The sequence below is a fragment of the Rana temporaria genome, chromosome 12 (assembly GCF_905171775.1).
Source record: "Rana temporaria chromosome 12, aRanTem1.1, whole genome shotgun sequence".
Lineage (NCBI taxonomy): Eukaryota > Metazoa > Chordata > Amphibia > Anura > Ranidae > Rana > Rana temporaria.
The window spans coordinates 55135643-55163055 of NC_053500.1; the positions used below are offsets into that span (position 1 = coordinate 55135643).

A 27413-nucleotide genomic window follows, 5' to 3' on the forward strand; every position below is an offset into this window, starting at 1 on the left:
CGGATTGAGCCATACTACCCCTTGAATAAAAGCCCTCACTAGGGAATGAGATGCCAGGGGTCTTTGAAAGAAAACCGATAGAGCTGATATTTGACCCTTAAAGCGGAGCTCCACCCTAAAGTGGAACTCACGCTGATCGGAACCCCCCCCCTCCAGTGTCTCATTTGACACCTTTCAGGGGGGGGGATGCAGATACCTGTCTAAAGACAGGTATTTGCACCCACTTCCGGCCACAACAGTCTCGGGCAGACTGCGGGCATGACGTCACCTCCCGCCACCCCCCCCCCCCGTTGTGTGCTGGGAACACTCGGCTCCCAGTACACAGCGGGAGCCAATCGACAGGCGCAGCGTGACTCGCGCATGCGCCGTAGGGAACCGGGCAGTGAAGCCGGAGCGCTTCACTTCCTGGTTCCCTCACCGTGGATGGCGGGGGGAGCAGCAGAGTGACGAGCGCTCGCTCGTCCTCTGCTGCGGACGGCGCTGGACTCCAGGACAGGTAAGTGTCCTAATATTAAAAGTCAGCATCTGCAGTATTTGTAGCTGCTGGCTTTTAATTTTTTTTTTTCATGGCACATCCGCTTTAATAATAGTAAGGACTAATTACATATTCACTCCTAGCTGTCAAAAAGCAAGAATCCTACTAATGTCATATCTCTGAGGATTCCATTTGTTAGTTTCACACCATGAAACATATGACTTCCATACTCTGTAGTAGATCTGTCTGGAAGCTGGCGATCTGGCATTAATAATCGTAGAAAGTACTGAGCCTGAGAGCCCTCTCTTCTTTAGAATGTGGGTCTCATCAGCCAAACCGTCAAATTTAACCTTTGAAGGAAGGGTGGAACACTGGACCTTGTGACAATAGATCATGACGATGCGGAAGCTTCCACGGTGTTCCTACTGCCATCTTTATGATCTCGGCGTACCAGGGTCTTCTGGGCCAATCTGGGGCCACCAAGATTACTGAAATTCCTTCCCTCTTGATCCTGCAAATCAGTCTTTGTAGAAGGGGGATTGGTGGAAAGGCATAAATCAGTGAAAACTGATTCCACAACACTACCAGTGCATCCGATTCGTAAGCCAGGGGATCTTTTGTCCTGGATACAAAATTGTCCAGCTTCCTGTTGAACCTGGAAGCTAATAGATCTACATCGGGGGTCCCCCATTTCTGCCAAATGGCCTAAAAGATTTCGGGGTGGAGAGACCACTCTCCTGGTGATAACTGCTGGCGACTCAAATAGTCTGCTTGCCAGTTCTCTACCCCTGAAATGAAAATTGCCGAAAGGCAATATGTTCTGCCCATCTCAAGATGTGATTTACTTCCTTCTGGGCACCCTGGCTGCGGGTGCCTCCTTGGTGATTGATGTAAGCCACTGCTGTAGCATTGTTGGACTGAATCCGAACCGGGTGGTCCTGTAACCTGCTTGTCCTAGTTCTGAGGGCAAAATATACTGCCCGTAACTCCAGTAAGTTGATGGGTATGTCTCTCTTGGCTTTGGTCCAGATTCCCTGGGCTGAAGCCTCCTCCAGTACAGCTCCCCAGCCCGTTAGGCTGGCATCTGTTGACACCACCTTCCAGGTGATTGGGCAAAAAGATCTTCCATTCTTTAAGTTTTTGGTCCTTAAAGGGTCAATAAAGGAATTTTAGATAAAAAACAATCATTTAATGTACCTGAAGTATAGTTTAGTTTTTGCTGTTGTTTCCTGGTTCTCTGATGTACAGAGACAAAGAGCCAATAGAGGGCAGTGATGGATTGTAAAACGAAACTGGATTGGTGCTGACAAACAGCAATCACACCTCCTTGATTAGTCACCGCAGTGAGAAATCTCCCAGTACTGTGGTGATCAGGAAACAGACAACCAGGAAGTGTCCAGAACAGAGAGGAATTACAACAACATCAAAGCAAAAACGAACAATGAGGACATGAAACCAGGACTGCAGTAAGGTAAAGGAAGCTATTTAGCTAAAAGAAAAATTTCCTTTAGTGACCCTTTAACCACCAACTGAAGTCCTGGTGCACCTGTGAAGACAGGTGCATGGGTAAATCCAGAGATTGGATCTTCCTGTTCCAGGCCGCTAAAATATCGCCTTGAAGCAGTCTCGAATGAAACTGGGCATAAGGGACAGCCTCGAAAGAGGCTACCATCTTCCCCAATAGCCTCATGCAAAGGCGAATGGATGGCTTTTTCTTTGCCTTCACCTTGTGGATCAGATCCCTTAGTGATTTCATCTTTGACTCTGGTAGAAACACACGGCTTTGGGCTGTATCTATGATCATGCCCAGATACTCTACCCTTCTTTGGACTTGTAGAGAGGATTTTTGTAGGTTTATTATCAATCCTCACTTCTCCAGGTATCCTATTGTAGTCGATACAGCGTGATTTAACCTTGCCACTGAATGATCTATCACAAGTAGATCATCCAAATAGGCTGTTGTCACTATGCCCTGTGCTCTGAGATTTGCTAGTAGAGGGGCAGTACTTTTGTAAATACTCGTGGTGCGGTGGCTACCCTGAAGGGCAGAGCCACAAATTGAAAGTGGCCATGCTCTACCGCAAACCTTAAGAATATATGGTGAGCGGGATGGATAGGTACATGTAAATAGGCATCCTTGATGTCTATTGACGCCATGAATTCTCCGCCTAGTAGGGTGGCGACTACTGAACGAATAGTTTCCATTCGGAAATTGTCATGGTCTTACCTCTTTGCAGGCTTCTCATCACTGACATGTGCTGGCGGCCATCTTGCTTCATGGGGTTCTTGTAACCTGTCTCACTCTGCGGCTCCTCCTTCCCACTGGGAGGAGCTGGCTGCTCTGCATATATATATATGACGGCAGCTGCAGCATTTCCTTGCTTGGGCCTCTCGTCTGTTACTCCTTCTGTGATCGTGCTGCTTGTTCCTGGTTACCGACCCGGCTACGGACGTTCCTTCTGGTTCCTGATCCCCGGCTTCGTTTCACCCCGTCTCTGGCTACAGACTCCGGCTTGGCTGACGTTCTTCCCTGGCTATCGACCCTGGCACTGTTGGACGACTCTTCTGGCGGTTACGATCGTCAGCGTGGACTTTGACCTTGCTGTTTGGTTTTCAATAAAGATCCTCTTATTCATTTATCTGTTTTGTATGTCTGATTCATGCTTCCTTGACAGAAATGGCAAATGTTTAGGAACTGATTTAGCAATCTCAGATCCAGGATGGGTCTGACGTCTCCGTTTGGTTTTGGGATCACGAAGAGGTTTGAATAAAAACCTGAACCTTGCTCCCTTAGGGGTACTTCTGTGATCACCCCTTGGGACAGCAAGTGATCCAATCCTTTCAAGAAGGGTGCTCTTTTTAGAGGATCTTTAGAGAGGCCTGAACTTCGGAACTGAGAAGATGGGATCTCTCGGAACTCCACCTTGTACCCTAGGGATACTGTGGGGGCGCCTCTTTGTGCAGAGGTTTTGGGGTTCTGCTTGTTAGCCTTAGAACCCCACTGTTTCTTGCCTCTCTGAGGCTGCTCTTCCTTGGCTTTCGTGGCTGGCTGAAAATGCCATCGCCACTGGCTTGAGATAACTTTACCAGGAGCCGGGGACAGGGAACGTTTAACCACTTAAGACCTGGACCTTTAGGCAGGTAAAAGACCTGGCCAGTTTTTGCCATTCGGCACTGCGTCGCTTTAACTGACAATTGCACGGTCGTGCGACGTGGCTCCCAAACAAAATTGGCTTCCTTTTTTCCCACAAATAGAGCTTTCTTTTGGTGGTATTTGATCACCTCTGTGGTTTTTATTTTTTGTGCTATAAACAAAAATAGAGCGTAAATTTTGAAAAAAATTCAATATTTTTTACTTTTTGCTATAATAAATATCCCCCAAAAACATCTAAAAAAAAAAAAAAAATTTCCTCAGTTTAGGCCGATAAGTATTCTTCTAGCTATTTTTGGTAAAAAAAAAAAAAATAGCAATAAGCGTTTATCGATTGGTTTGCGCAAAATTTATAGCATTTACAAAATAGGGGATAGTTTTATTGCATTTTTATTATTATTATTTTTTTTTTTACTACTAATGGCGGCGATCAGCGATTTTTTTCATGACTGCGACATTATGGCGGACACTTCGGACAATTTTGACACATTTTTGGGACCATTGTAATTTTCACTGCAAAAAATGCATTAAAAATGCATTGTTTACTGTGAAAATTACAATTGCAGTTTGGGAGTTAACCACAAGGGGGCGCTGATGGGGTTAAATGTGACCTCATCTGTGTTTCTAACTGTAGGGGGGTGTGGCTGTAGGTGTGACGTCATTGATTGTGTTTTCCTATATTAGGGAACACACGATCGATGACGGCGCCACAGTGAAGAACGGGGAAGCTGTGTTTACACACAGCTTTCCCTGTTCTTCGGCTCCGGGACCGATAGCGGGACTCCAGCGGCGATCGGGTCTGCAGGTCCCGCGGTCACGGAGCATCGGACCGGGTCGCGGGTGCGCACCCGAGGCCCACGGCTGGGCATTTAAAGAGGACGTACGTGCTTGTGCCCAGCCGTGCCATTCTGCCGACGTATATGTGCAGGAGGCGGTCCTTAACCACTTAAGCCTCGGACCAATATGCTGGCTAAAGACCCAAGGGGTTTTTACAGTTCGGGACTGAGTCGCTTTAACAGACAATTGCGCGGTCGTGCGACGTGGCTCCCAAACAAAATTGGCGTCCTTTTTTCCCCACAAATAGAGCTTTCTTTTGGTGGTATTTGATCACCTCTGCGGTTTTTATTTTTTGCGCTATAAACAAAAATATAGCAACAATTTAAAAAAAAATTCAATATTTTTTACTTTTTGCTGTAATAAATACCCCCCAAAAACATATATAAAAAAAAAATTTTCCCTCAGTTTAGGCCGATACGTATTCTTCTACCTATTTTTGGTAAAAAAAAAAAATCGCAATAATCGTTTATCGGTTGGTTTGCGCAAAATTTATAGCGTTTACAAAATAGGGGATGGTTTTTTTGCATTTTTATTTTTTTTATTTTTTTTACTAGTAATGGCGGCGATCAGCGATTTTTTTCATGACTGCGACATTATGGCGGACACTTCGGACAATTTTGACACATTTTTGGGACCATTGTCATTTTCACAGCAAAAAATGCATTTAAATTGCATTCTTTATTGTGAAAATGACAGTTGCAGTTTGGGAGTTAAACACAGGGGGCGCTGTAACATTTAGGGATCACTGTGTATGTGTTTACTAGTGTAGGGGGGTGTGGCTGTAGGAATGACACCATCGATCGAGTCTTCCCTATAAAAGGGATCACTCGATCGATGCGCCGCCACAGTGAAGCACTTCAGCTCCGGGGAGCGATCGCAACGGAGCGGCTATAAACAAATAGCCGCGCCGTCGTCCCGGATCGCTCCCCGAGCGGACCCGACCTCCGCATGTACCGGGGGGGGTCCCGATCGGACCCCCCACCCACGTCTAGGCAGGCACGTACAGGTACGTTGATGTGCCTGTCCGTGCCATTCTGCCGACGTAAATGTACATGAGGAGGTCGGGAAGTGGTTAAGTGGTTAAAACAAGGTCGCTTGTGGTAACAGCGTAGACTTCCCGCTGGAAATCTTTTGGATATATTTCTCCAAGTCTTTCCCGAAGAGGCGTTCACCATAAATGGGGAAACTTGCTAGAAGCTTCTTGCATGGTACTTCCGCAGACCAATGTTTTAACCAAAGGACTCTGCGCATATGCACCAACTGGAGTGCCAGACGAGATGCTTGCTGGATCGAATCTCTCATAGCATCTATTGTAAAACGCAAGGCCTTGGGAAAATGTTCCCACAACCTGGCCTGTTCTGAAAACAACTCCTTAAGTCCTTGCTTTACCTGGTCCTTGAGGACCTGACACATACCCACTGCGGCTACAGCAGGTTGTGCAACTGCACCTGCCAACAGGAAGGAGGATTTCCAACCTTTTTTCTGAAGGGTCTTTAAACACCTGTACGTCATCCACTGGACAAGTCAGGTTCTTGTTTACACAAGATAAACCGCAGGTAAACTCCACTTTTTGGTAAATTCTTCTTCCATAGGATAAAGAATTTCTAATTTCTTTGGAGGGGAGAAGCGCTTGTCTGGGTATGACCAGTCTGCGTAAATTAGCTTCTTTAACAGTGGATGAACTGGAAAAGAGCCTGAACTCTGCAGAGATTTTAGTGAACCTAGCGAGGAGACAGGTGATTCCGATAAGTCAGTAGGGGGCAGTCTGAATGCAGTGTGTACTGCTTCCGCAGAACACTGCATCTGCGATTTCAGCATCTGAGAGGCAGAAAAAGGCTCCTCTGATACCCCTGAGCCGTTCGACTCCTCATCCCTGTCTTCTGCAGATATAGCCTCATCCTCCTCCTTCTCCTCTTCAGATCTTTCTGACAGTGGATCTATAGCTGACACAGGAGATCTGCTTCACTTTTTGTCCCTTTGAGAGGACTTAGCGACTAAAGTCGCAATCTTTTCCTCTAATTTCTCCATGGCTGCCGTAAAAGTGTCTTCAGTGACATATGCAGGCCCCGGTGCCACCAGAGAGACTCCTGAAAGTGGCAAAGGATCCTCCTGTATAGGCAAATCAAGGCTTACAGGGGAGAATGGTACCGAACAGGCGCGGGAAGAACCCCCTGTCTCCGGCAGTGCTGTTTTCTTATTTCTAGTCCCTGAACCTTTCTTTATGGAAGACATTCTCAAAGCAACAAGCCAAGATACCAATATGCATATACTACTGTGCTCAGTTTAGAAATCTGTATAACAGTATGCAACTTAAACACACAGGTTCATGCAAAGAGTAGGTGTCTCTCTTTGGCAGTCCCCACCAACCACCTTAGCTTACGTGTCCCCGAGCTGCTTGGTCGCGAGGGGAAGCTGGTGTAGGTGCTGGCTTTCTTGCTGCTTCTGTCTGAGCGCCATTTTTAAAAATTCGGCGTCCCATGCGCGCTCCTGCTATTTCCGGTCCTGGGGCTTTAAAAGCGTGTCCCCATGCGTGCGCGCCCCCACATGCTACACCGCTGATGCGGCTGTCTGGAGGCACGGGGGATCTCCCTGTGCCCTCTTTGGGGCTTTAAAACCCCTCCTTGGAAATTATAGGCGGTGGGAGGCAGAGCTCTGCAGGGCTTTGTGTGCCAACCTTCAGGGGTATGGGTTCCTATGTAAAGGATACCTCTTCCCTGGGCCTTGTAAAAGACTCTGACCAGGCCTTTTAGCTGCAATAGCGCAAGTGCTGGAACTTCAGAGCCCAGTCCTCTAGAGAGAGACATTACAGGCGACGCCTTCTGCAAGAGGCCCTAGTCACATCCAATTTAGGCTAAAATTCTGCGTCCTGGATGGACCCGGCGGTCTAGCTCTTCTAGCCCAAAACAGGGTTCTTTGCTCGAGCTTCCCTTCTCACTTTCCCATTGCGTCCAATCCTTAGACACTGGCGAGGTACTCCCCTGATGGGAGGGGCTATATGGAGGGAAACTGTCTCTGATTGGTTGTGCCAGTGTCCAATCACCTCTGGTGTCCATACAACCCATTATGTGATGATTAATGGCCCTGTGTACCGTGGTGTACGATAAAGAAAGCAATCAGCTAAGTCAGTAAACTCCCTTAAGTGAGTAGAAAAAATACAATTAGTGATTCCACAACACCTTTGTACAATATCAAAACATAAAAATAGTGCAGCTCTACCCAAGATAGAAAAAAAAAACACCTTTTAAAATCAACCTCTCTCTGCTCCAAAAAATAGCGGCGCACTATTTTATGTTTTGATATCAACTACTTTGAACCAAAAAAACGTATAAAGTTATATTTTAATGCAAATGACCTCCAACAGTTTTCATCATTTTCAGACGTCATCTTTTCCTGAACATTTAGAGAATTCTCTCCAGTTTGTGTTTTTCAGTGACACTACGATTTATATTTAAACCAGAGATTAAAGTGGAACTAAACCCTCCTTTTTTTCAGCTCAGGAAGCCGTCATCTTAGATTCTGTTTGGTGTCATAACTGGTCACATGTGCAGCACCATGGCATTTGCCGATCAGTCATTTGATGGATTGACAGTTTGGTTGAGCGTACAAGCAGATGTGACAGCTCCCATGCCTGGAATGCCGGTATTTGTTCAGGATTAGGCAACCTGTCAGATTTTGTAACAAGAGTGACGTTCCATCACGGCCATATTGGTACACCCCGCAGTTGGCCGCAGTAAGGATACAGTGAGAAGAAAGAAAATTGACATCTTTTTGCACCCACTGAAGTCTTGCACTTATTTTTACCAGTAAACTCAGCTTATATAGTGAGATACAGTATTTTGAAATCTGTCTGACTGTTTTGATGTTGAATTTTTAAAGCAGCAGTGTTCTGTCAGATTTGCAAACCTGTGAGATCAGCAGCTTTGCCTCTGCTTTTAAAATTCAACATCAAAACAGCCAGACGGCTCACAGGAGCCAACAGGCAGTGATGGAGGGGGGAGGACAGCAGGGCTGCGGATGACGGGGGCATGTAAACTGACCAAGGTGTCAGGGATTAGCAGCCATGATACACCGTGGTCAGTTTACATAGGGGAAGGCAGAAACTGTCAGGATCAGCCAGGTATTTCATTTGTTACAGCATTTCTTCAGACCTGCCTAAAATGTTTGCACATTACTTTATAAACAAATATTTTAACAAACTTTGTAGCAGAGTTGTACCTGTTTCTGTTCTTAAGAAAAAGCTGTATTTGTACTAAAAAAAAGACTGAAAATTTAGAAAAATAAAAAATTCTTAGTTTCTGTCAGTAAATTTTGTGAATAAGTAATTTTTCTCCTTCACAGATGTTCACTGATGAGGTGGCACTTATGAGGCAGCACTTATTAGGTGGCACGGATGAGGAGGCACTAATATGCTGCACTGATAGGTGGCACTGACTGGCATTACTAATGGGCACTGATTGGTGTCACTGATGGGCACAGCTGGAGCTTTACTGTAATCAGTGCCCCGATTACCACTCCTGGTCTCCCCTGCAAGGAGATGCCGCTGATCGGCTCTCCTCGCCATACACTCGGTCAGTGTGAGGCGAGCCGATAAACAGCACTTACACATTTACACGTGATCGGCTGTGATTGGACACATCCGATCACACGGTTAAAGGGCTCTTTGCCAAAATTTGGGGTCGCAATGTGTCCTAGAAACATGGCGCAGCAGCCCCCACAGCACGCAAGATCGGCCGTTCTGAAGTGCCTTCATATGATGTCGTCCCAGAACGAGAGCCGCACAGCTCCTCCGTCATTTGACCATGTGCGGCCAGCAAGTGTTTAAAGTGGTTATAAACCCTTACATATACCCAGTGAAGTGACTGGCCTTCGGTAACACACAGAGCTGAAACAAATTATCCTACATATCCTCCATTTAAAGTGCTGAATTTATAAGCTTGTCTGAGAGTTCAGAAAAAAGGGGGCGGAGAGCTAAAGTTACACTCAGTGAGGAGATCCCTGAGAGCTGATTGGAGGGAAGAGACACACCCTCCTTAACACACCTCACGGGAACAGAGCTGAGCCTGTCAATCAGTTGGAGATCCCTCTCTGTCACCATTTTTCTTTGGGTGTCAGGAAAACTTGTCACAAGTGATTCATGCAGGTTGGAAGAGGAACAATGCAGCAGACAGAACTAACACTTTGTGCTCTGGATTGAGACACTATAGAGGGATATGCTTTGTTCATATTTCATGTCTGAGGTTTACAACCTCTCTAAGCTGTACATTACAATGTCAAATTATGGTAAACACAAAACCAGACACATTTGTCTCATTGCAAGATCTCACCTGAGGCAGACCTGTCAGAATAGCACTTCTACTAGGAGAGCAGCTGCTTACAGAGGTGAAAGCATTCTTGAAGATGAGGCTCCTCTTGGACAGCTCTTTCATGTGAGGAGTTTGAATAGCTGTGTTGTTATATACATCCATCTCAAAGCCAGCATCATCACCTTAAAACGAGTATATAAAAAAAAGAGAAGAGGAGGATTAAAGCAGAACTATAGGCAATTTTTTTTTTCATTTTGGATAGAGAAGGAAGAGATATAACCCCTGCCAGATTTTCTTTTCCCCACCGCCTGTGCCCCATTGCAGAGATTTTTCTTTACTTCCTGTCCCATAGCCAAACAGGAAGTGTGAGGAAATCCCTGTAAATCAAGGGAATTCTTTGGGGACCCCTAGGTCACCAGAACTAGTGTACCTATTGGAAGATTTCCCCTTTATTACTTTTTTGGGACAACCCAAAATATGGTATTATTTTATTTCCACTGATAATGGTAAACAGGACCAATAGTGGGTTAAGCTACCCAACGAGGGCTCAGATCACAATAAAAACTGCCCCCCTCCCCCCAAAAATATAAAAAGGTATGCAATTCCAAAAAATGAATAAATAAAAAAGGTTTTGCAATCCAGTGCTTCCAAGCAGTCTGCTTTTTTTTCCCAGCGCGGATACAATGCTTGGACTGTTTACACGGAGGTGTGAAATCATAACTCATGACATGATTTCAATCTTCTTTTTTTTAAAACAAATTATCCAGAAAATAATAAAAATTCTGGAAAAACAAGAATGTAATATATTGCAGCTTACCAATTCTTAAGCCTAGTACACACGATCAGGCTTTTCCGTGGATTTTTGTCCAAATGGACGTTGGCCGTGAACTTGTTCTGCATACACACGGCAGAACATTTTCAGCCAACATTCACCAAATCACGTGGTTTTTCAGGTCTTTACGGCCACCCTTGGGCAACTTCTGCTATTGTTGGCTGATGTTTAGCATTGGTTCTGAGCATGCGTGTTTGTACTTTGGACTTTAGTCCAATGGACTTGTGTACACACGATCAGATTATTCTCCATCGGACATTTGTTTTTTCGAAAAGTTTGAGAGCATTCACAGCGAACTTTTTTCCGATGAAAAAACGAAAACAATTGTCTGATGGAGCATACACACGGTCGGATTGTTGTTGTTAAAAAGTCATATCGTGTGTATGGGCCATTAGATGCAGTGGCTGTATATTTTCTTTTTTCCTCCCTTTATTTTCACCTGGTGATCCGGTCAGCAAAAGTGGTAGTTGGAGACAAACCATGCAACGCCAAACATAGGAGATTTCCCTGATATCCTAGTTAAAGCGGTGTTCCATCCACAATTCTAATTAAGGGAAACTGGCAGTGGAGCCTTGCGGATTCACTGCCCAGCGCTTTGTGAATTTCCAGCTGTCTTCTGGGACACACACAGGTTGCAGAAGTCAGCGGCGGGGCTTACCGAAGTAGAGGAAATAACGTCCTGCGCCGTGGACAGGATGGATTGCAAGTACATGCTGTACTTCATAAAAAGTTAGTAGAATGGTTTATTTTTAACTACCAAAAAACGGAGGGGTGGAGAGGTGGTCTTTCGTTTAAGACCACCTCTCAAAAGTAGGTGAAACTCCACTTTAAGACGTCGCCCCTAGGCTGATCTGATGGAATGGGGTAGGAACTACATAAGCCAATATGATGGAATGAAGTAAAAAAAAATGCATTCTCAATATGTTTGCACTTAAAGGAACACTAAAGGTTCGTTTTTTATTAGACCAATTGATTGCTGTAAGCTAGAGCATTTAAATATCTCTTACCTCGTTTTTCCTTTTGACCTCCAAAATACAGTAATCCAGGTTTGAAAATGCCATTTCTTGTCTCTCCTCCTCTTGCTTTCCACCAGCACCTGAGCCGTTTTGCATGGTGGAAAGCAGAATGTGCTCACCCCCTCCCTATGACTACAGCCCTGCGTGAAGATGCTTTCTTATCCCTCACAGGCATGGAGGCTAAGCCTAATGGGAACTGTAGTTCCCATTAGGCCGTGATGTAGCAAGAATGAATGCGCACCGCAAACCAGGAAGTCAGTGAGAATAATGATTCAAGAGTGACGGAGGTGAATAAAACAGCTCGATTTCAACAGGTATCAAACTAGTTATAATGCAAAACATTACTTTTTACTTTATCAGCTACTGTCAGACTTTAATTTAAGAGGAAAATATTTTTGTCTTTACAACCCCTTTAATGCGGAGTTCCAGGCTATTTTGTTTATTACTTGCCAGTAAATCTTCAGCATTGCCAGAAAATGTCTGGTATACTTAGGATGTTGGTTTGCTCTTTTGTCGTCTCTTGACCTTTGTTGTGCCCTATTTGATATGATATTTTACAGTATGGATGCCTTGATTACTTGACCTAGAGTACGAGATCTGCACACCCTCAGTGCCAAGCCCTACCACCTACACCTTTCCCAAACAAAATCTCTTGTTGGCCAATAAGACCCCCTGTTTGGACTGAAGGCCAAGGGGTTAGTATGTCCAATGTAAAGAAGTAGGGGTCTCAAGGTTCATTTTAAAATATTATTTTTGAGAAAACACATTGCTGAACTCTCCTTTTTATAATGCGAGTGGCCTAATATTAAACCCAAAACCCAATAATTTATATATTGCAGCTTACCAGTCATTAGATGTGATGGTTACATTAGTTTTCTTTTCTTTGCCTTTTTTCCCCCAACTGTTTTTACCTGGTGATCTGGCCAGTAACACACCTCCAGTATTAATGAGACAGCTCTGGATGAATGAGATCAGGAGGCACAACAGTCAGCCACACTGTCATTCTGGGACAGGTGCCCACTGTTAGGATGTCAAAGACAGTCCTCCACAGGGATGGACTGGCCATTGGGACTACAGGGAGTTTCCCGGTGGGCCGATGGCTCAGTGGGCTGGCTTCAGTGACAGTGGACTGCCGCCCCCCTCTGCTCCTCCGTCTCTCCCTCCCCGCAGCGCTCACCTGGGGGGAACAAAGAAGCAGGAGGAGGACCAGAGGAGCAGGGGGGACGAAAGAGGAGCATGGGGGGAGGGGACAGACAGCTGACTCAACAGCTATGGCCTGGGAGTTTCTCACTTCTGACTAATCTTGTCCCATAAGGGGGGCACCAAACTAATTCTTTGCCCAGGGTGAAATAATGTCTAGCTTCCCCACTGGTACTGCCTATAAGAGTACCAGTACCAGCCGTTCTACTCTAATAAAGTAGAACGGCTAGTGAAGGGGGAGTGGGGGCTTGGGTGGCCGGGATGGGGGGTGTGGGAGTTGTCGGGCCGCCATGGGAGAGACCTGTCAAAGTGGGCCAGTCTGGATGAAGTCCAGGGTCAAATTTCTGTCCCAGTCCAGCCCTGGTTCCCCAGCACCCCCTCGGTGAGCACAGCGTTGGATCCTAGGAGAGGTGAGTGTCTGTTTATTAAAAGTTTGCAGCTACACTTTTTGTAGCTGCTGACTTAATTTTCATAGATATGACTGGAGCTCCGCTTTAAGTTTTTTTCCTCATCTATGTAAACTGACACATTCTGCTGGAGTGCTTTTGCTTTTAAAATACAGACTTGCTGGCTGGTTTACCAAATGAAAATAGAAGAAAAAAAGCCTAAAAAAAAAATGAAAGAATTGGTAAGCTGCAATAAAATAAATGTTTCCTTTTGGGTTTAATACTGCTTTAACCACTGAGCCAGCACACATGTGCAGATCAGGATGTTTCATTTTTCTCCGACTAGCTGTGTACAAATTCCAGATGAGTGACTCAAAGTACTAACCTTCTCTCCATAAAGATATACATTATTAGCCAACCAAAGCAATGAATGGAGAAGTACAAGTTTGGTTTGAGTTTATGTAAATGATGTGGTTTATTTCGCAACAAGTATTCAGTGTTTTGCTGTTCTGGTGCCGAATTAGAACATTGTGCAATGATTGTGCTCCTCACATTTCAGGGTAAACACTTTTCATAGCTGATCTTAGGTGTATATGTGTGATACAGGTGTGTTTCTTATGGGAAAAAAATGGCTTTTCCTATTCCACATTTAGTACATTACCAATGTTAACGTTTTGGTGGTGTTAAAGTGGTTGTAACCCTGAAAAAAAAAAAAAAAAAAATGTTCCCTTATAGCAGGGGTCTGTCTGTATTTATCTGATCCAATCCACCAGACGAATGAAAAATAGTGGGCCAGATTCAGCAACGAGATACAACGGCGCATCTCCAGATACGCCGTCGTATCTCTGAGTGTGCAGCGTCGTATCTATGCGCCTGATTCTTAGAATCAGTTACGCATTGATTTCCCTAAGATCCGACCGGCGTAAGTATCATACGCCGTCGTATCTTAGTTGCATATTTACGCTGGCCGCTAGGTGGCGCTTCCGTTGATTTACGCAAGGAATATGCAAATTAGGTAGATATGCCAATTCAGAAATGTACGTCCGCCCGGCGCATTTTTTACGTCGTTTACGTTAGGCTTTTTGCGGCGTAAAGTTACCCCTGCTATATGAGGCGTATCCTATGTTAATAAAGAGAAAAACTAACCGCGCTTAGGATTCAATATGTTCGCTGCTGCCTCCTTAGGTAATCGCAAAATGCGATTAGTGTTAACTGGTGTTGGAAATAGGATAATGGCGCTGCAAATAAAATTCCACTGAATTGGTTCCGATTACTATGCAAAGTAACAGATGTTGGGTAATCCTGTTCAGGGGTAGATCCAATATGGTGAACCTCCCCCACAATTGGATTGTTGTTACCCTGTTTGCTGGTGCCAAAAAATATATATATGGCTGCCACTAGAGTGGCGGGTGGAGAAACAGAAAAAAACCGGGGGGGGAAAAAACCTGACTGGGTCCTTGCACTCGTCTGGTGCCCCAATACTATGGGCGTTCCTGTGGGTGCTATTATTAATGATGGATGTTGTGCCAAAATCGCATGAACAAAAAAGTGAAAAATAAAACTTAAATAGGTGCCCGTTTAGAGGCTTGGCCCTGTGTGTGTGCCTGACGGATCCCCTATAATATATGCACTGTGTTAATTTATGAGGTGAAAGTGCATTGAGGGTGTATGCATTTAGTGTGCACCCCCCGTTTGTTCTATCGTGCACATTCAGTAGTCCTTGAGTGCTGAGAAGTGTTTCTAGTGGTGTAACACACAGAAGTGTGTATCCCTGTAAAAGTACCTTGCCGGTGCCTTGTAATTAAGTGCAACTAAACCATAAATAGTATAAAAGTGAGTATCAATGCAAAACCGTTTGTTTAAAAATCAAATTGTTTAGAAAAAAACAATTGTATAAGAAAGAGAGAGTGTGAACCCTACTGTCCCTCCTGGGACTAGAAGATCTATAGCAAAAACTGTGTCATAAAACACAATACATAAATAGAAAATAACTAAAAAATATATATAATAAAGGGAGACACAAGTCCCAATATTCAGTGATAATAGCAGGTGTGGTAATTAGCATCCACTTTAGAGTCCGATCAATTAGGACTAGTGTTCAGACTAATTGCATAGAGACTTAACAGAGTTTATCTAACAATTTTCTTCCTGTGTTCCTGCATGCGGGTTAACAGATTTAAACTGGTGACTATTGGGTGCCGTTTCACTTGGTTAAGGCGGTGACATCTGTGCTCCCCCACATAGGTCCCCACTCACCGGACGTCGTCACCCCCCAGGGGGCAAAAAGCGGATGGTAGTGGTACCTCGATGTCTGTGGTGTCACGACCTATTATCCCAGATCCTCAGCTGTCTCCTTTCCCGGGGGCTGCAGATTGAATGTGGTCTTTGTCCAAGTTATCCTCCAAAGTCACTCAGTGGTTAAAACGAAAAAAACACAAGGGGAACCACATAGTGTAATACGTTTTTGAAGTTTGATTGGGTATCACCCAAAAACTATATTTATTTAAAAATGACAAGGGCAATATTATGCCTCCACTGGAAGCCCTGCACAGAGGGGGGCTCCAATGAGCCAATATAAAAAAGTATACGTCCACAAGAAAAAATAAGTAAGATATAAAAAATATTAAAACACAAAGTAGAGAGACACACTCCACTGGCCTATGGGTCTCACACTAAATAGTGTGGCTGCTGCTGCTGGCGCCGTTTAAAAATCCTCCTACGGCGCTGTAAGTTCTAAAGCAGGGGAAGCAGCTGAGACAGGTAGGCGTGCTGGTGATTGGTGTGTGTCTCACTGAATGAGCTGTGTGCAGGTCACCTGACGCGTTTCGTCATGTGACTTTCTCAAAGGTTAAGTATGGACGTCGTTCCCACGTCGAATTTTGAAAATTTTACGTTGTTTGCGTAAGTCGTCCGTGAATGTGGCTGTGTGTAATTTACGTTCACGTCGAAAGCATTGGCTTTTTGCGGGTTAATTTGGAGCATGCGCACTGGGTTACTTTCACGGACGGCGCATGCGCCGCTAGTCAAAAACGTAATTTGGGGTCATTTATTTACATAAAACACGCCCACCTCTTCACAATTTGAATTAGGCGCGCTTACGCCGGCAGATTTACGCTACACCGCCGTAACTTAGGGCGCAGGTTCTTGGTGAATACAGAACCTGCCTCAGTAAGTTACAGCGGCGTAGCGTACCTGAGATACGCTATGCCCGCATAAAAATAAGCCAATCTACCTGAATCTACCCCAGTGTTTCCATCATCTGCATTTAGCAGACCTCTGTCACTCCATAGAGGTGAATAGAGCATCCACCTGAAAAACTGACAGGCGGACCTGAACGGTCCGTATGTCTAAAAGGGGTCTAACAATGTTTAACCACCTCAATGCCGGGCACTCCCCCCTTCCTGCCCAGGCTATTTTTCAGCTTTTAGCGCTGTCACATTTTGAATGACAATTGCGCAGTCATGTGAAATGTTTATAATTTTCTTCACACAAATAGAGAATTATTTTGGTGGTATTTAATCACTTTTATATTTTTTATTTTTTCCTAAAAAAAAAAAAAAAATTTAAATGACCGAAAATTTGGAAAAAAAAATCGTTTTTTCTTAGTTTCGGTCAGTAAATTTTGTAAATAAGTAATTTTTCTCTTTCACTGATGGGCACTGATATGCTGCACTGATGAGGTGGCACTAATGGGCACTGATGAAACAAGACATATGGGCACTGATTGAGTGGCACTGGTGAGGCACGAAAATGCTGCACTTATGGGCACTGATAGGTGGCACTAATGAGCACTGATAGGCAGCACTGATGGGTGGCACTGGCAGGCATGGATAGGTTGCACTGGTGGGCATTGATGGGTGGCAATGATGGGCAGCAGCAGTGGCGGTTCGTCCATAGAGGGCGCTGGAGCACCGCCCCCTCTGGCTCTCACCGCCACTGAGTCTAATAACATAGATTCATGCATTGCACGAATCTATGTTATTATCGCCGCTGCCGCTGTTCTATTCAGAGGGTCGGCGCTCATGTCCGACCATCTGAATAACGGCAGCTGGTTGGCTGTACGGAAGTGCCTATCAGAGCCAGCGGCTCTGGTAGGCTTTCCAAGTACAGCCCTCGGGTCCCGGAAGCTTAACCAAGGAACGCAAGGTGGATGCGCTCCTTGGATAAGACTGACAGGCGTCTCAGCCAATCAGGTTGGCCGGTTCTGGCTACCGGTAACCTGATTGGCTGAGATGCCTGTCAGTCATTGAGGGTGGTAGAAGACATGGGGAGACGTGGATGGCTGACTCCAGTAAAGGTTAGTGCCGGGCGGGGGGGAGGGGCACTTTACCTGCCTGCAGCATAATCCAAGCCAAAGGTGCTCATCAAAGTTTGTGCAGGAGTCCCCAACTGTCAGTGTACCATTTTTTAAGACGCCAAATTTTCAGTGTGGGGTAAAAGTGAGTTATGTTCCACTGTACAGCTTTTAAAAGTATATGTCCTTTCAGATCTTACTTAAAAGCTAATAAAATTTAATGGGGCTCTGAACAGACCCAACAACCAAACAATCAATGCTCATACTGGCTTCAAGAGACTTGTAAATGCATCCTTTGTATTGTGTCTCCACAGTGTTCATAACAGCGCAGCTACTTCCTGAAAATGTTGTGATGAGGACAAAACAATTGCTACTGAAATTTGACTTAATAAAATGTGGTATGGGCACAGCGGCGACGAAGGGCACAGTCAGTGACATCAATGGGCACAGTGGCGACAATGGGGACAATTGGCACAGCGGCATTAATGGGCACAGTGGCGACAATTAAAGGGCACAGTGACATCAACAGTGGTGACAATGGGCACAGTTGGAACAATTGGCACATCGACGACAATTAAAGGGCACAGTGGTGACAATTAAAGGGCACAGTGGTGACAATTAAAAGGGCACAGTGGTGACAATTAAAAGGGCACAGTGGCTGCATTTGATGGCATGGCACAGTGGTGACAATTAATGGCACAGTGGCTGCGTTTGATGGCATGGCACAGTGGTGACAATTGATGGCACAGTGGCTGCATTTGATGGGCACAGTGAGGCTGCAAATTTTTTTTTCATTTGCGCCCCCCCAAAAATTTTGAGCATCAGCCGCCACTGGGCAGCAGTGGTAGCTAGCACTGATTGGCATCACTAATTGCACTGATTGCTGACAGTGGTGGAACTTAATTGTAATCACATACCTAGATGTCCCCCTGTGAGGAGATACCACTGATCGGCTCTCCTCTCCTCACACTCTGTTAGTGTGAGGCGAGGAGCGCTGATTACTACACATTCGTGTTTACATGTGACCCGCTGTGTCACAGCCGATCACATGGTTAAAGGGCCGCGGCTCTCTTCAGAGATTGGAGTCGCGTCGTGTCCTAGCAACAGAGATCGTGGGCACACGAGAGCGGCGAGTGGTTAAAGTGGTTTAAAGCCTCATGGTTTTTGCAAGAATAAGAAACAAAGATTGTTCCCTCTGCACTCTGCGTTGATTGTCAACAAAGGGTTCTGGGCTGTGATTGGACACAGCCGATCAGCAGGTCCTGGACAGAAATCATTGGCCAGGTCCACTGTACAATAATGGTGTCGGTGGGAGACAGGAGGCACAACAGTCAGCCACACTGTCATTCTGGGACTGGTGGCCACGTCACTATGCCTGTGCGGGCCGCCCTTCTATAGTACATTGCGGGAGTGTGGTCCACAAGCAGTTAAACTCTTGTTGTTTAGTCCTGGATAGAGTGGAGATGGATTAGAACCCCTGTCAGATTTCTACTGCTGTCTGTGTCCCTGTTAGGGCGATTCACTCTCTCCATTTGTCCCGTTTACCATTATCACCAAAAATTACAGAAAATCCCACATTTTGAGTTGTCCCCAGAAAAGTAATAGGAAATCTTCCTTGATTTTGTAGGGATTTCCTCTCACTTCCTGCTTTGACTATGAAAACAGGAAGTAAAGTCTTCAGTGGGGACACCAATGGCAGGAAAAAAAAAATCTAAAAAGGGCTTATAACCCTCCCTGGACCCCTTACTCTATTGAAAAAAAAGAAAGTGGTGCTTTTAGTTTTACTTTATTTATCAGCACTACCCTAGAACAACTAAAGTGATTTCTCTTACTGCCACTAGAGGCTGCCGCTTCCTGTATTTGGTCTCCACTCTTTCCGCCATGTTACTGTGGATGGAGGCGTCCGCCGTACTGCTAAATGAGGCTCCGATAAGATGGCGCCTAGCGTCCCCTTCCCTCCTCAAGAGAAGACACCGTTCTAGCTCCTTGAGCGTATTATAACGTAGTAAGTGTATATTCCTATACAATGGGAGCGGAGATAAATCGGATGTGTATTGCCTATGAGGAATAGAGCGGTGTAGATAACGGGGATATGTGTGCAGAGGCTGGTCATGGAATAAACACCGGACCCCCCCCCCCCCCGGACTGAGCTCCGCCTAGGACGGACACACTCACCGACTAGAAGCAGCACATTTCGGGCCAGCCCTGAGGATAGGAGGCCGGTGCAGAGCAGCCAGGAGAAGAGGTGTGCGGACTCCATGGTGTTCATACTTCCCTCCCTCTACATCCATTGTACACTCCCCACTGTCATATGACCTGACACTGAACACTCCTCTATACACACACCGACACGGAGGCTGTGCTATGCCAGCACTCATCTATTCATCTATGGTATGTTATGGGGCATTGTACTGTGTGTGTCTGGGGATCCGATCACTGAATAGTCTCCTCATTAGTCATACCTGTGCATGGCAGCCAATCACATGTTATCTTTCTTTGGCAAAGCTTAACAGAGCAAGAACCCGATTGGTCACTGTGTACAGCTCCTCTACTTCTGATCCGTTTTCCTGTGTGTCTGCTAGACGCCTCCTTTACTGTCTTCTTCCCAGGGGAGCTGTCCTGGTAGTGGGTACAGGTGTACCCAATACTGTATTCTGACTGTCTGCAGCCCCTGAGCCCTTAGCCCAGGCTTTCTCAGACATTTTAATATGGAGGAACCCCTGAAATAAATGGTGATCAGTGAGGAGAATGTCCCTTACATTGGTGACCAGTGAGGAGAATGTCCCTTACATTGGTGATCAGTGAGGAGAATGTCCCTTACATTGGTGATCAGTGAGGAGAATGTCCCTTACATTGGTGATCAGTGAGGAGAATGTCCCTTACATTGGTGATCAGTGAGGAGAATGTCCCTTACATTGGTGGTCAGTGGGAAGAATGTCCCTTACATTGGTGATCAGTGAGGAGAATGTCCCTTACATTGGTGATCAGTGAGGAGAATGTCCCTTACATTGGTGATCAGTGAGAAGAATGTCCCTTACATTGGTGATCAGTGAGGAGAATGTTCCTTACATTGGTGGTCAGTGGGAAGAATGCTCCTTACATTGGTGATCAGTGAGAAGAATGCTCCTTACATTGGTGATCAGTGGGAAGAATGTCCCTTACATTGGTGATCAGTGAGGAGAATGTCCCTTACATTGGTGATCAGTGGGAAGAATGTCCCTTACATTGGTGATCAGTGGGAAGAATGTCCCTTACATTGGTGATCAGTGGGAAGAATGTTCCTTACATTGGTGGTCAGTGAGAAGAATGTCCCTTACATTGGTGATCAGTGAGAAGAATGCTCCTTACATTGGTGGTCAGTGGGAAGAATGTCCCTTACATTGGTGATCAGTGGGAAGAATGTTCCTTACATTGGTGGTCAGTGAGAAGAATGTCCCTTACATTGGTGATCAGTGAGAAGAATGCTCCTTACATTGGTGGTCAGTGGGAAGAATGTTCCTTACATTGGTGATCAGTGAGAAGAATGTTCCTTACATTGGTGATCAGTGAGAAGAATTCTCCTTACATTGGTGATCAGTGAGAAGAATGTTCCTTACATTGGTGATCAGTGAGAAGAATGTTCCTTACATTGGTGGTCAGTGAGAAGAATGTTCCTTACATTGGTGGTCAGTGAGAAGAATGTTCCTTACATTGGTGATCAGTGGGAAGAATGTTCCTTACATTGGTGATCAGTGGGAAGAATGTCCCTTACATTGGTGATCAGTGGGAAGAATGCTCCTTACATTGGTGATCAGTGAGAAGAATGCTCCTTACATTGGTGGTCAGTGAGAAGAATGTTCCTTACATTGGTGATCAGTGGGAAGAATGTTCCTTACATTGGTGATCAGTGAGAAGAATGCTCCTTACATTGGTGGTCAGTGAGAAGAATGTTCCTTACATTGGTGGTCAGTGGGAAGGATGTCCCTTACATTGGTGATCAGTGAGAAGAATGTCCCTTACATTGGTGGTCAGTGGGAAGAATGTCCCTTACATTGGTGATCAGTGGGAAGAATGTTCCTTACATTGGTGATCAGTGGGAAGAATGTTCCTTACATTGGTGATCAGTGGGAAGAATGTTCCTTACATTGGTGATCAGTGGGAAGAATGTTCCTTACATTGGTGATCAGTGGGAAGAATGTTCCTTACATTGGTGATCAGTGGGAAGAATGTTCCTTACATTGGTGGTCAGTGGGAAGAATGTTCCTTACATTGGAGGTCAGTGGGAAGAATGTTCCTTACATTGGTGATCAGTGGGAAGAATGTTCCTTACATTGGTGATCAGTGGGAAGAATGTTCCTTACATTGGTGATCAGTGGGAAGAATGCTCCTTACATTGGTGATCAGTGGGAAGAATGTTCCTTACATTGGTGATCAGTGGGAAGAATGTCCCTTACATTGGTGATCAGTGGGAATAATGTCCATTACATTGGTGATCAGTGGGAAGAATGTTCCTTACATTGGTGATCAGTGGGAAGAATGCTCCTTACATTGGTGATCAGTGGGAAGAATGTCCCTTACATTGGTGATCAGTGGGAAGAATGTTCCTTACATTGGTGATCAGTGAGAAGAATGTTCCTTACATTGGTGGTCAGAGGGAAGAATGTTCCTTACATTGGTGATCAGTGAGAAGAATGCTCCTTACATTGGTGATCAGTGAGAAGAATTCTCCTTACATTGGTGATCAGTGGGAAGAATGTTCCTTACATTGGTGATCAGTGGGAAGAAGAATGTCCCTTACATTGGTGATCAGTGGGAAGAATGCTCCTTACATTGGTGATCAGTGGGAAGAATGTTCCTTACATTGGTGATCAGTGGGAAGAATGCTCCTTACATTGGTGATCAGTGGGAAGAAGAATGTCCCTTACATTGGTGATCAGTTGGAAGAATGTTCCTTACATTGGTGATCAGTGAGAAGAATTCTCCTTACATTGGTGATCAGTGGGAAGAATGTTCCTTACATTGGTGATCAGTGAGAAGAATGTTCCTTACATTGGTGGTCAGTGGGAAGAATGTTCCTTACATTGGTGATCAGTGGGAAGAATGCTCCTTACATTGGTGGTCAGTGAGAAGAATGTTCCTTACATTGGTGGTCAGTGGGAAGAATGTTCCTTACATTGGTGATCAGTGGGAAGAATGTCCCTAACATTGGTGATCAGTGGGAAGAATGTCCCTAACATTGGTGATCAGTGGGAAGAATGTTCCTTACATTGGTGATCAGTGGGAAGAATGTTCCTTACATTGGTGATGAGTGGGAAGAATGTTCCTTACATTGGTGATCAGTGAGAAGAATGCTCCTTACATTGGTGGTCAGTGGGAAGAATGCTCCTTACATTGGTGATCAGTGGGAAGCATGCTCCTTACATTGGTGATCAGTGGGAAGAATTCTCCTTACATTGGTGATCAGTGGGAAGAATGTTCCTTACATTGGTGATCAGTGAGAAGAATGCTCCTTACATTGGTGGTCAGTGGGAAGAATGCTCCTTACATTGGTGATCAGTGAGAAGAATGTCCCTTACATTGGTGGTCAGTGAGAAGAATGTCCCTTACATTGGTGGTCAGTGAGAAGAATGTTCCTTACATTGGTGATCAGTGAGAAGAATGTCCCTTACATTGGTGGTCAGTGAGAAGAATGTCCCTTACATTGGTGGTCAGTGAGAAGAATGTTCCTTACATTGGTGATCAGTGGGAAGAATGTCCCTTACATTTGTGGTCAGTGAGAAGAATGTTCCTTACATTGGTGGTCAGTGAGAAGAATGTTCCTTACATTGGTGGTCAGTGAGAAGAATGTCCCTTACATTGGTGATCGGTGGGAAGAATGTCCCTAACATTGGTGATCAGTGGGAAGAATGTCCCTAACATTGGTGATCAGTGGGAAGAATGTCCCTTACATTGGTGGTCAGTGGGAAGAAAGTCCCTTACATTGGTGGTCAGTGAGAAGAATGGGCCTAATCCTCAAAAACCCGGCCCAACGTAACTTTTTCCATTTAAGTTACACCGCCGCAAAATCTCTAAGTGCCCGATCCACAAAGCACTTACCTAGAAATTTTGAGCGGTGTAACTTAAATCCGGCCGGCGCAAGGCGTTCCTAATTTAATGGGGCGAGTCCAATTTAAATTAGGCGCGCTCCCGCGCCGGACGTACTGCGCATGCTCCCAACGTAATTTTCCCGACGTGCTTTGCACGGTTTTACGTTGCGCCGGGTTTTGAGAATCGCGACGGGCGTAAAAAAAAAAATACGAGTTGCGGCGGAAAAAAAAAATTTTGAAAAAAAAAAGACAGCGACGCGGGATAGAAGGGTCTACTTTTACAAGGTCTAAACAGTTTAGGCCTTGTAAAAGCAGCCCTAATATTGCGACAGCAAACTAATACTTACGGAGAAAAAACGAAGCGTAAAAGCTTTGTGGATCTCCGTAAGTGCTAATTTGCATACCCGAAGCGGCATTTCGACGAGAAATGCCCCCAGCGGCAGATGCGGTACTGCATCCTAAGATCCAACAGTGTAAGTCCCTTACACATGTCGGATCTTCTGCCTATCTATGTGAAACTGATTCTGTGGATCAGTTCCATAGATAGAAACAGGGATACGACGGCGTATCAGTAGATACGCCGGCGTATCCCTTTTGAGGATCAGGCCCAATGTTCCTTACATTGGTGGTCAGTGAGAAGAATGTTCCTTACATTGGTGGTCAGTGAGAAGAATGTTCCTTACATTGGTGGTCAGAGGGAAGAATGTTCCTTACATTGGTGATCAGTGAGAAGAATGTTCCTTACATTGGTGATCAGTGAGAAGAATGTTCCTTACATTGGTGATCAGTGGGAAGAATGTTCCTTACATTGGTGGTCAGAGGGAAGAATGCTCCTTACATTGGTGATCAGTGAGAAGAATGTTCCTTACATTGGTGATCAGTGAGAAGAATGTTCCTTACATTGCTGGTCAGTGAGAAGAATGTTCCTTACATTGCTGGTCAGTGAGAAGAATGTTCCTTACATTGGTGGTCAGTGGGAAGAATGTTCCTTACATTGCTGGTCAGTGAGAAGAATGTTCCTTACATAGGTGGTCAGTGGGAAAAATGTTCCTTACATTGCTGGTCAGTGAGAAGAATGTTCCTTACATTGGTGGTCAGTGGGAAGAATGTCCCTTACATTGCTGGTCAGTGAGAAGAATGTTCCTTACATTGGTGGTCAGTGGGAAGAATGTTCCTTACATTGGTGATCAGTGGGAAGAATGTTCCTTACATTGGTGATCAGTGGGAAGAATGTTCCTTACATTGGTGATCAGTGGGAAGAATGTTCCTTACATTGGTGATCAGTGAGAAGAATGTCCCTTACATTGGTGGTCAGTGGGAAGAATGTCCCTTACATTGGTGATCAGTGAGAAGAATGTTCCTTACATTGGTGGTCAGTGGGAAGAATGTTCCTTACATTGGTGATCAGTGAGAAGAATGTTCCTTACATTGGTGGTCAGTGGGAAGAATGTCCCTTACATTGGTGATCAGTGAGAAGAATGTTCCTTACATTGGTGATCAGTGGGAAGAATGTTCCTTACATTGGTGGTCAGTGGAAAGAATGTTCCTTACATTGGTGACCAGTGGGAAGAATGTTCATTACATTGGTGATCAGTGGGAAGAATGTCCATTACATTGGTGATCAGTGAGAAGAATGTCCCTTACATTGGTGATCAGTGAGAAGAATGCTCCTTACATTGGTGATCAGTGAGAAGAATGTCCATTACATTGGTGATCAGTGGGAAGAATGTCCATTACATTGGTGATCAGTGGGAAGAATGTTCCTTACATTGGTGATCAGTGAGAAGAATGTCCCTTACATTGGTGATCAGTGAGAAGAATGTTCCTTACATTGGTGATCAGTGAGAAGAATGTTCCTTACATTGGTGATCAGTGAGAAGAATGTTCCTTACATTGGAGGTCAGTGGGAAGAATGTCCCTTACATTGGTGATCAGTGAGAAGAATGTTCCTTACATTGGTGATCAGTGGGAAGAATTCTCCTTACATTGGTGATCAGTGGGAAGAAGAATGTTCCTTACATTGGTGATCAGTGAGAAGAATGTTCCTTACATTGGTGATCAGTGAGAAGAATGTCCCTTACATTGGTGATCAGTGGGAAGAATGTCCCTTACATTGGTGATCAGTGAGAAGAATGTCCCTTACATTGGTGATCAGTGAGAAGAATGCTCCTTACATTGGTGATCAGTGGGAAGAATGTCCCTTACATTGGTGATCAGTGGGAAGAATGTCCCTTACATTGGTGATCAGTGAGAAGAATGTCCCTTACATTGGTGATCAGTGAGAAGAATGTCCCTTACATTGGTGATCAGTGGGAAGAATGTTCCTTACATTGGTGGTCAGTGAGAAGAATGTCCCTTACATTGGTGATCAGTGAGAAGAATGTTCCTTACATTGGTGATCAGTGGGAAGAATGTTCCTTACATTGGTGATCAGTGGGAAGAAGAATGTTCCTTACATTGGTGATCAGTGGGAAGAATGTTCCTTACATTGGTGGTCAGTGGGAAGAATGTCCCTTACATTGGTGATCAGTGGGAAGAATGTTCCTTACATTGGTGATCAGTGAGAAGAATGTTCCTTACATTGGTGATCAGTGGGAAGAATGTTCCTTACATTGGTGGTCAGTGGGAAGAATGTTCCTTACATTGGTGATCAGTGAGAAGAATGTCCCTTACATTGGTGATCAGTGAGAAGAATGTTCCTTACATTGGTGATCAGTGAGAAGAATGTTCCTTACATTGGTGATCAGTGAGAAGAATGTTCCTTACATTGGAGGTCAGTGGGAAGAATGTCCCTTACATTGGTGATCAGTGAGAAGAATGTTCCTTACATTGGTGATCAGTGGGAAGAATTCTCCTTACATTGGTGATCAGTGGGAAGAAGAATGTTCCTTACATTGGTGATCAGTGAGAAGAATGTTCCTTACATTGGTGATCAGTGAGAAGAATGTCCCTTACATTGGTGATCAGTGGGAAGAATGTCCCTTACATTGGTGATCAGTGAGAAGAATGTCCCTTACATTGGTGATCAGTGAGAAGAATGCTCCTTACATTGGTGATCAGTGGGAAGAATGTCCCTTACATTGGTGATCAGTGGGAAGAATGTCCCTTACATTGGTGATCAGTGAGAAGAATGTCCCTTACATTGGTGATCAGTGAGAAGAATGTCCCTTACATTGGTGATCAGTGGGAAGAATGTTCCTTACATTGGTGGTCAGTGAGAAGAATGTCCCTTACATTGGTGATCAGTGAGAAGAATGTTCCTTACATTGGTGATCAGTGGGAAGAATGTTCCTTACATTGGTGATCAGTGGGAAGAAGAATGTTCCTTACATTGGTGATCAGTGGGAAGAATGTTCCTTACATTGGTGGTCAGTGGGAAGAATGTCCCTTACATTGGTGATCAGTGGGAAGAATGTTCCTTACATTGGTGATCAGTGAGAAGAATGTTCCTTACATTGGTGATCAGTGGGAAGAATGTTCCTTACATTGGTGGTCAGTGGGAAGAATGTTCCTTACATTGGTGGTCAGTGAGAAGAATGTCCCTTACATTGGTGATCAGTGAGAAGAATGCTCCTTACATTGGTGATCAGTGAGAAGAATGTCCATTACATTGGTGATCAGTGGGAAGAATGTCCATTACATTGGTGATCAGTGGGAAGAATGTTCCTTACATTGGTGATCAGTGAGAAGAATGTCCCTTACATTGGTGATCAGTGAGAAGAATGTTCCTTACATTGGTGATCAGTGAGAAGAATGTTCCTTACATTGGTGATCAGTGAGAAGAATGTTCCTTACATTGGAGGTCAGTGGGAAGAATGTCCCTTACATTGGTGATCAGTGAGAAGAATGTTCCT

General features: G+C 44.8%; 2 protein-coding genes across 4 annotated transcripts in view; one reads left to right on the top strand and one right to left on the bottom strand.

Annotated features, from left to right (window-relative positions):
* The window catches only part of SGSH (N-sulfoglucosamine sulfohydrolase), a 78506-nt gene extending 58729 nt beyond the window's left edge, over positions 1 to 19777 (bottom strand). The window contains exons 1-2 of the mRNA XM_040331785.1: positions 19670 to 19777; positions 9788 to 9948 (exon numbers count right to left, since the gene is read on the bottom strand). Of these exons, the coding sequence (XP_040187719.1) occupies positions 9788 to 9948; positions 19670 to 19763 (255 nt within the window). The 5' untranslated portion in view covers positions 19764 to 19777. The remainder of the gene's footprint in view (positions 1 to 9787; positions 9949 to 19669) is intronic.
* Positions 19481 to 27413, top strand: part of SLC26A11 (solute carrier family 26 member 11) — a 95815-nt gene continuing 87882 nt past the window's right edge. For 2 of the 3 annotated variants that reach the window (XM_040331784.1, XM_040331782.1), the window contains exon 1: positions 19799 to 19885. The gene's annotated coding sequence lies outside the window, so the exon portion shown is untranslated. Of the gene's footprint in view, positions 19500 to 19798; positions 19886 to 27413 lie in introns of those variants that run through there. The other variant, XM_040331783.1, reaches the window with a different exon arrangement.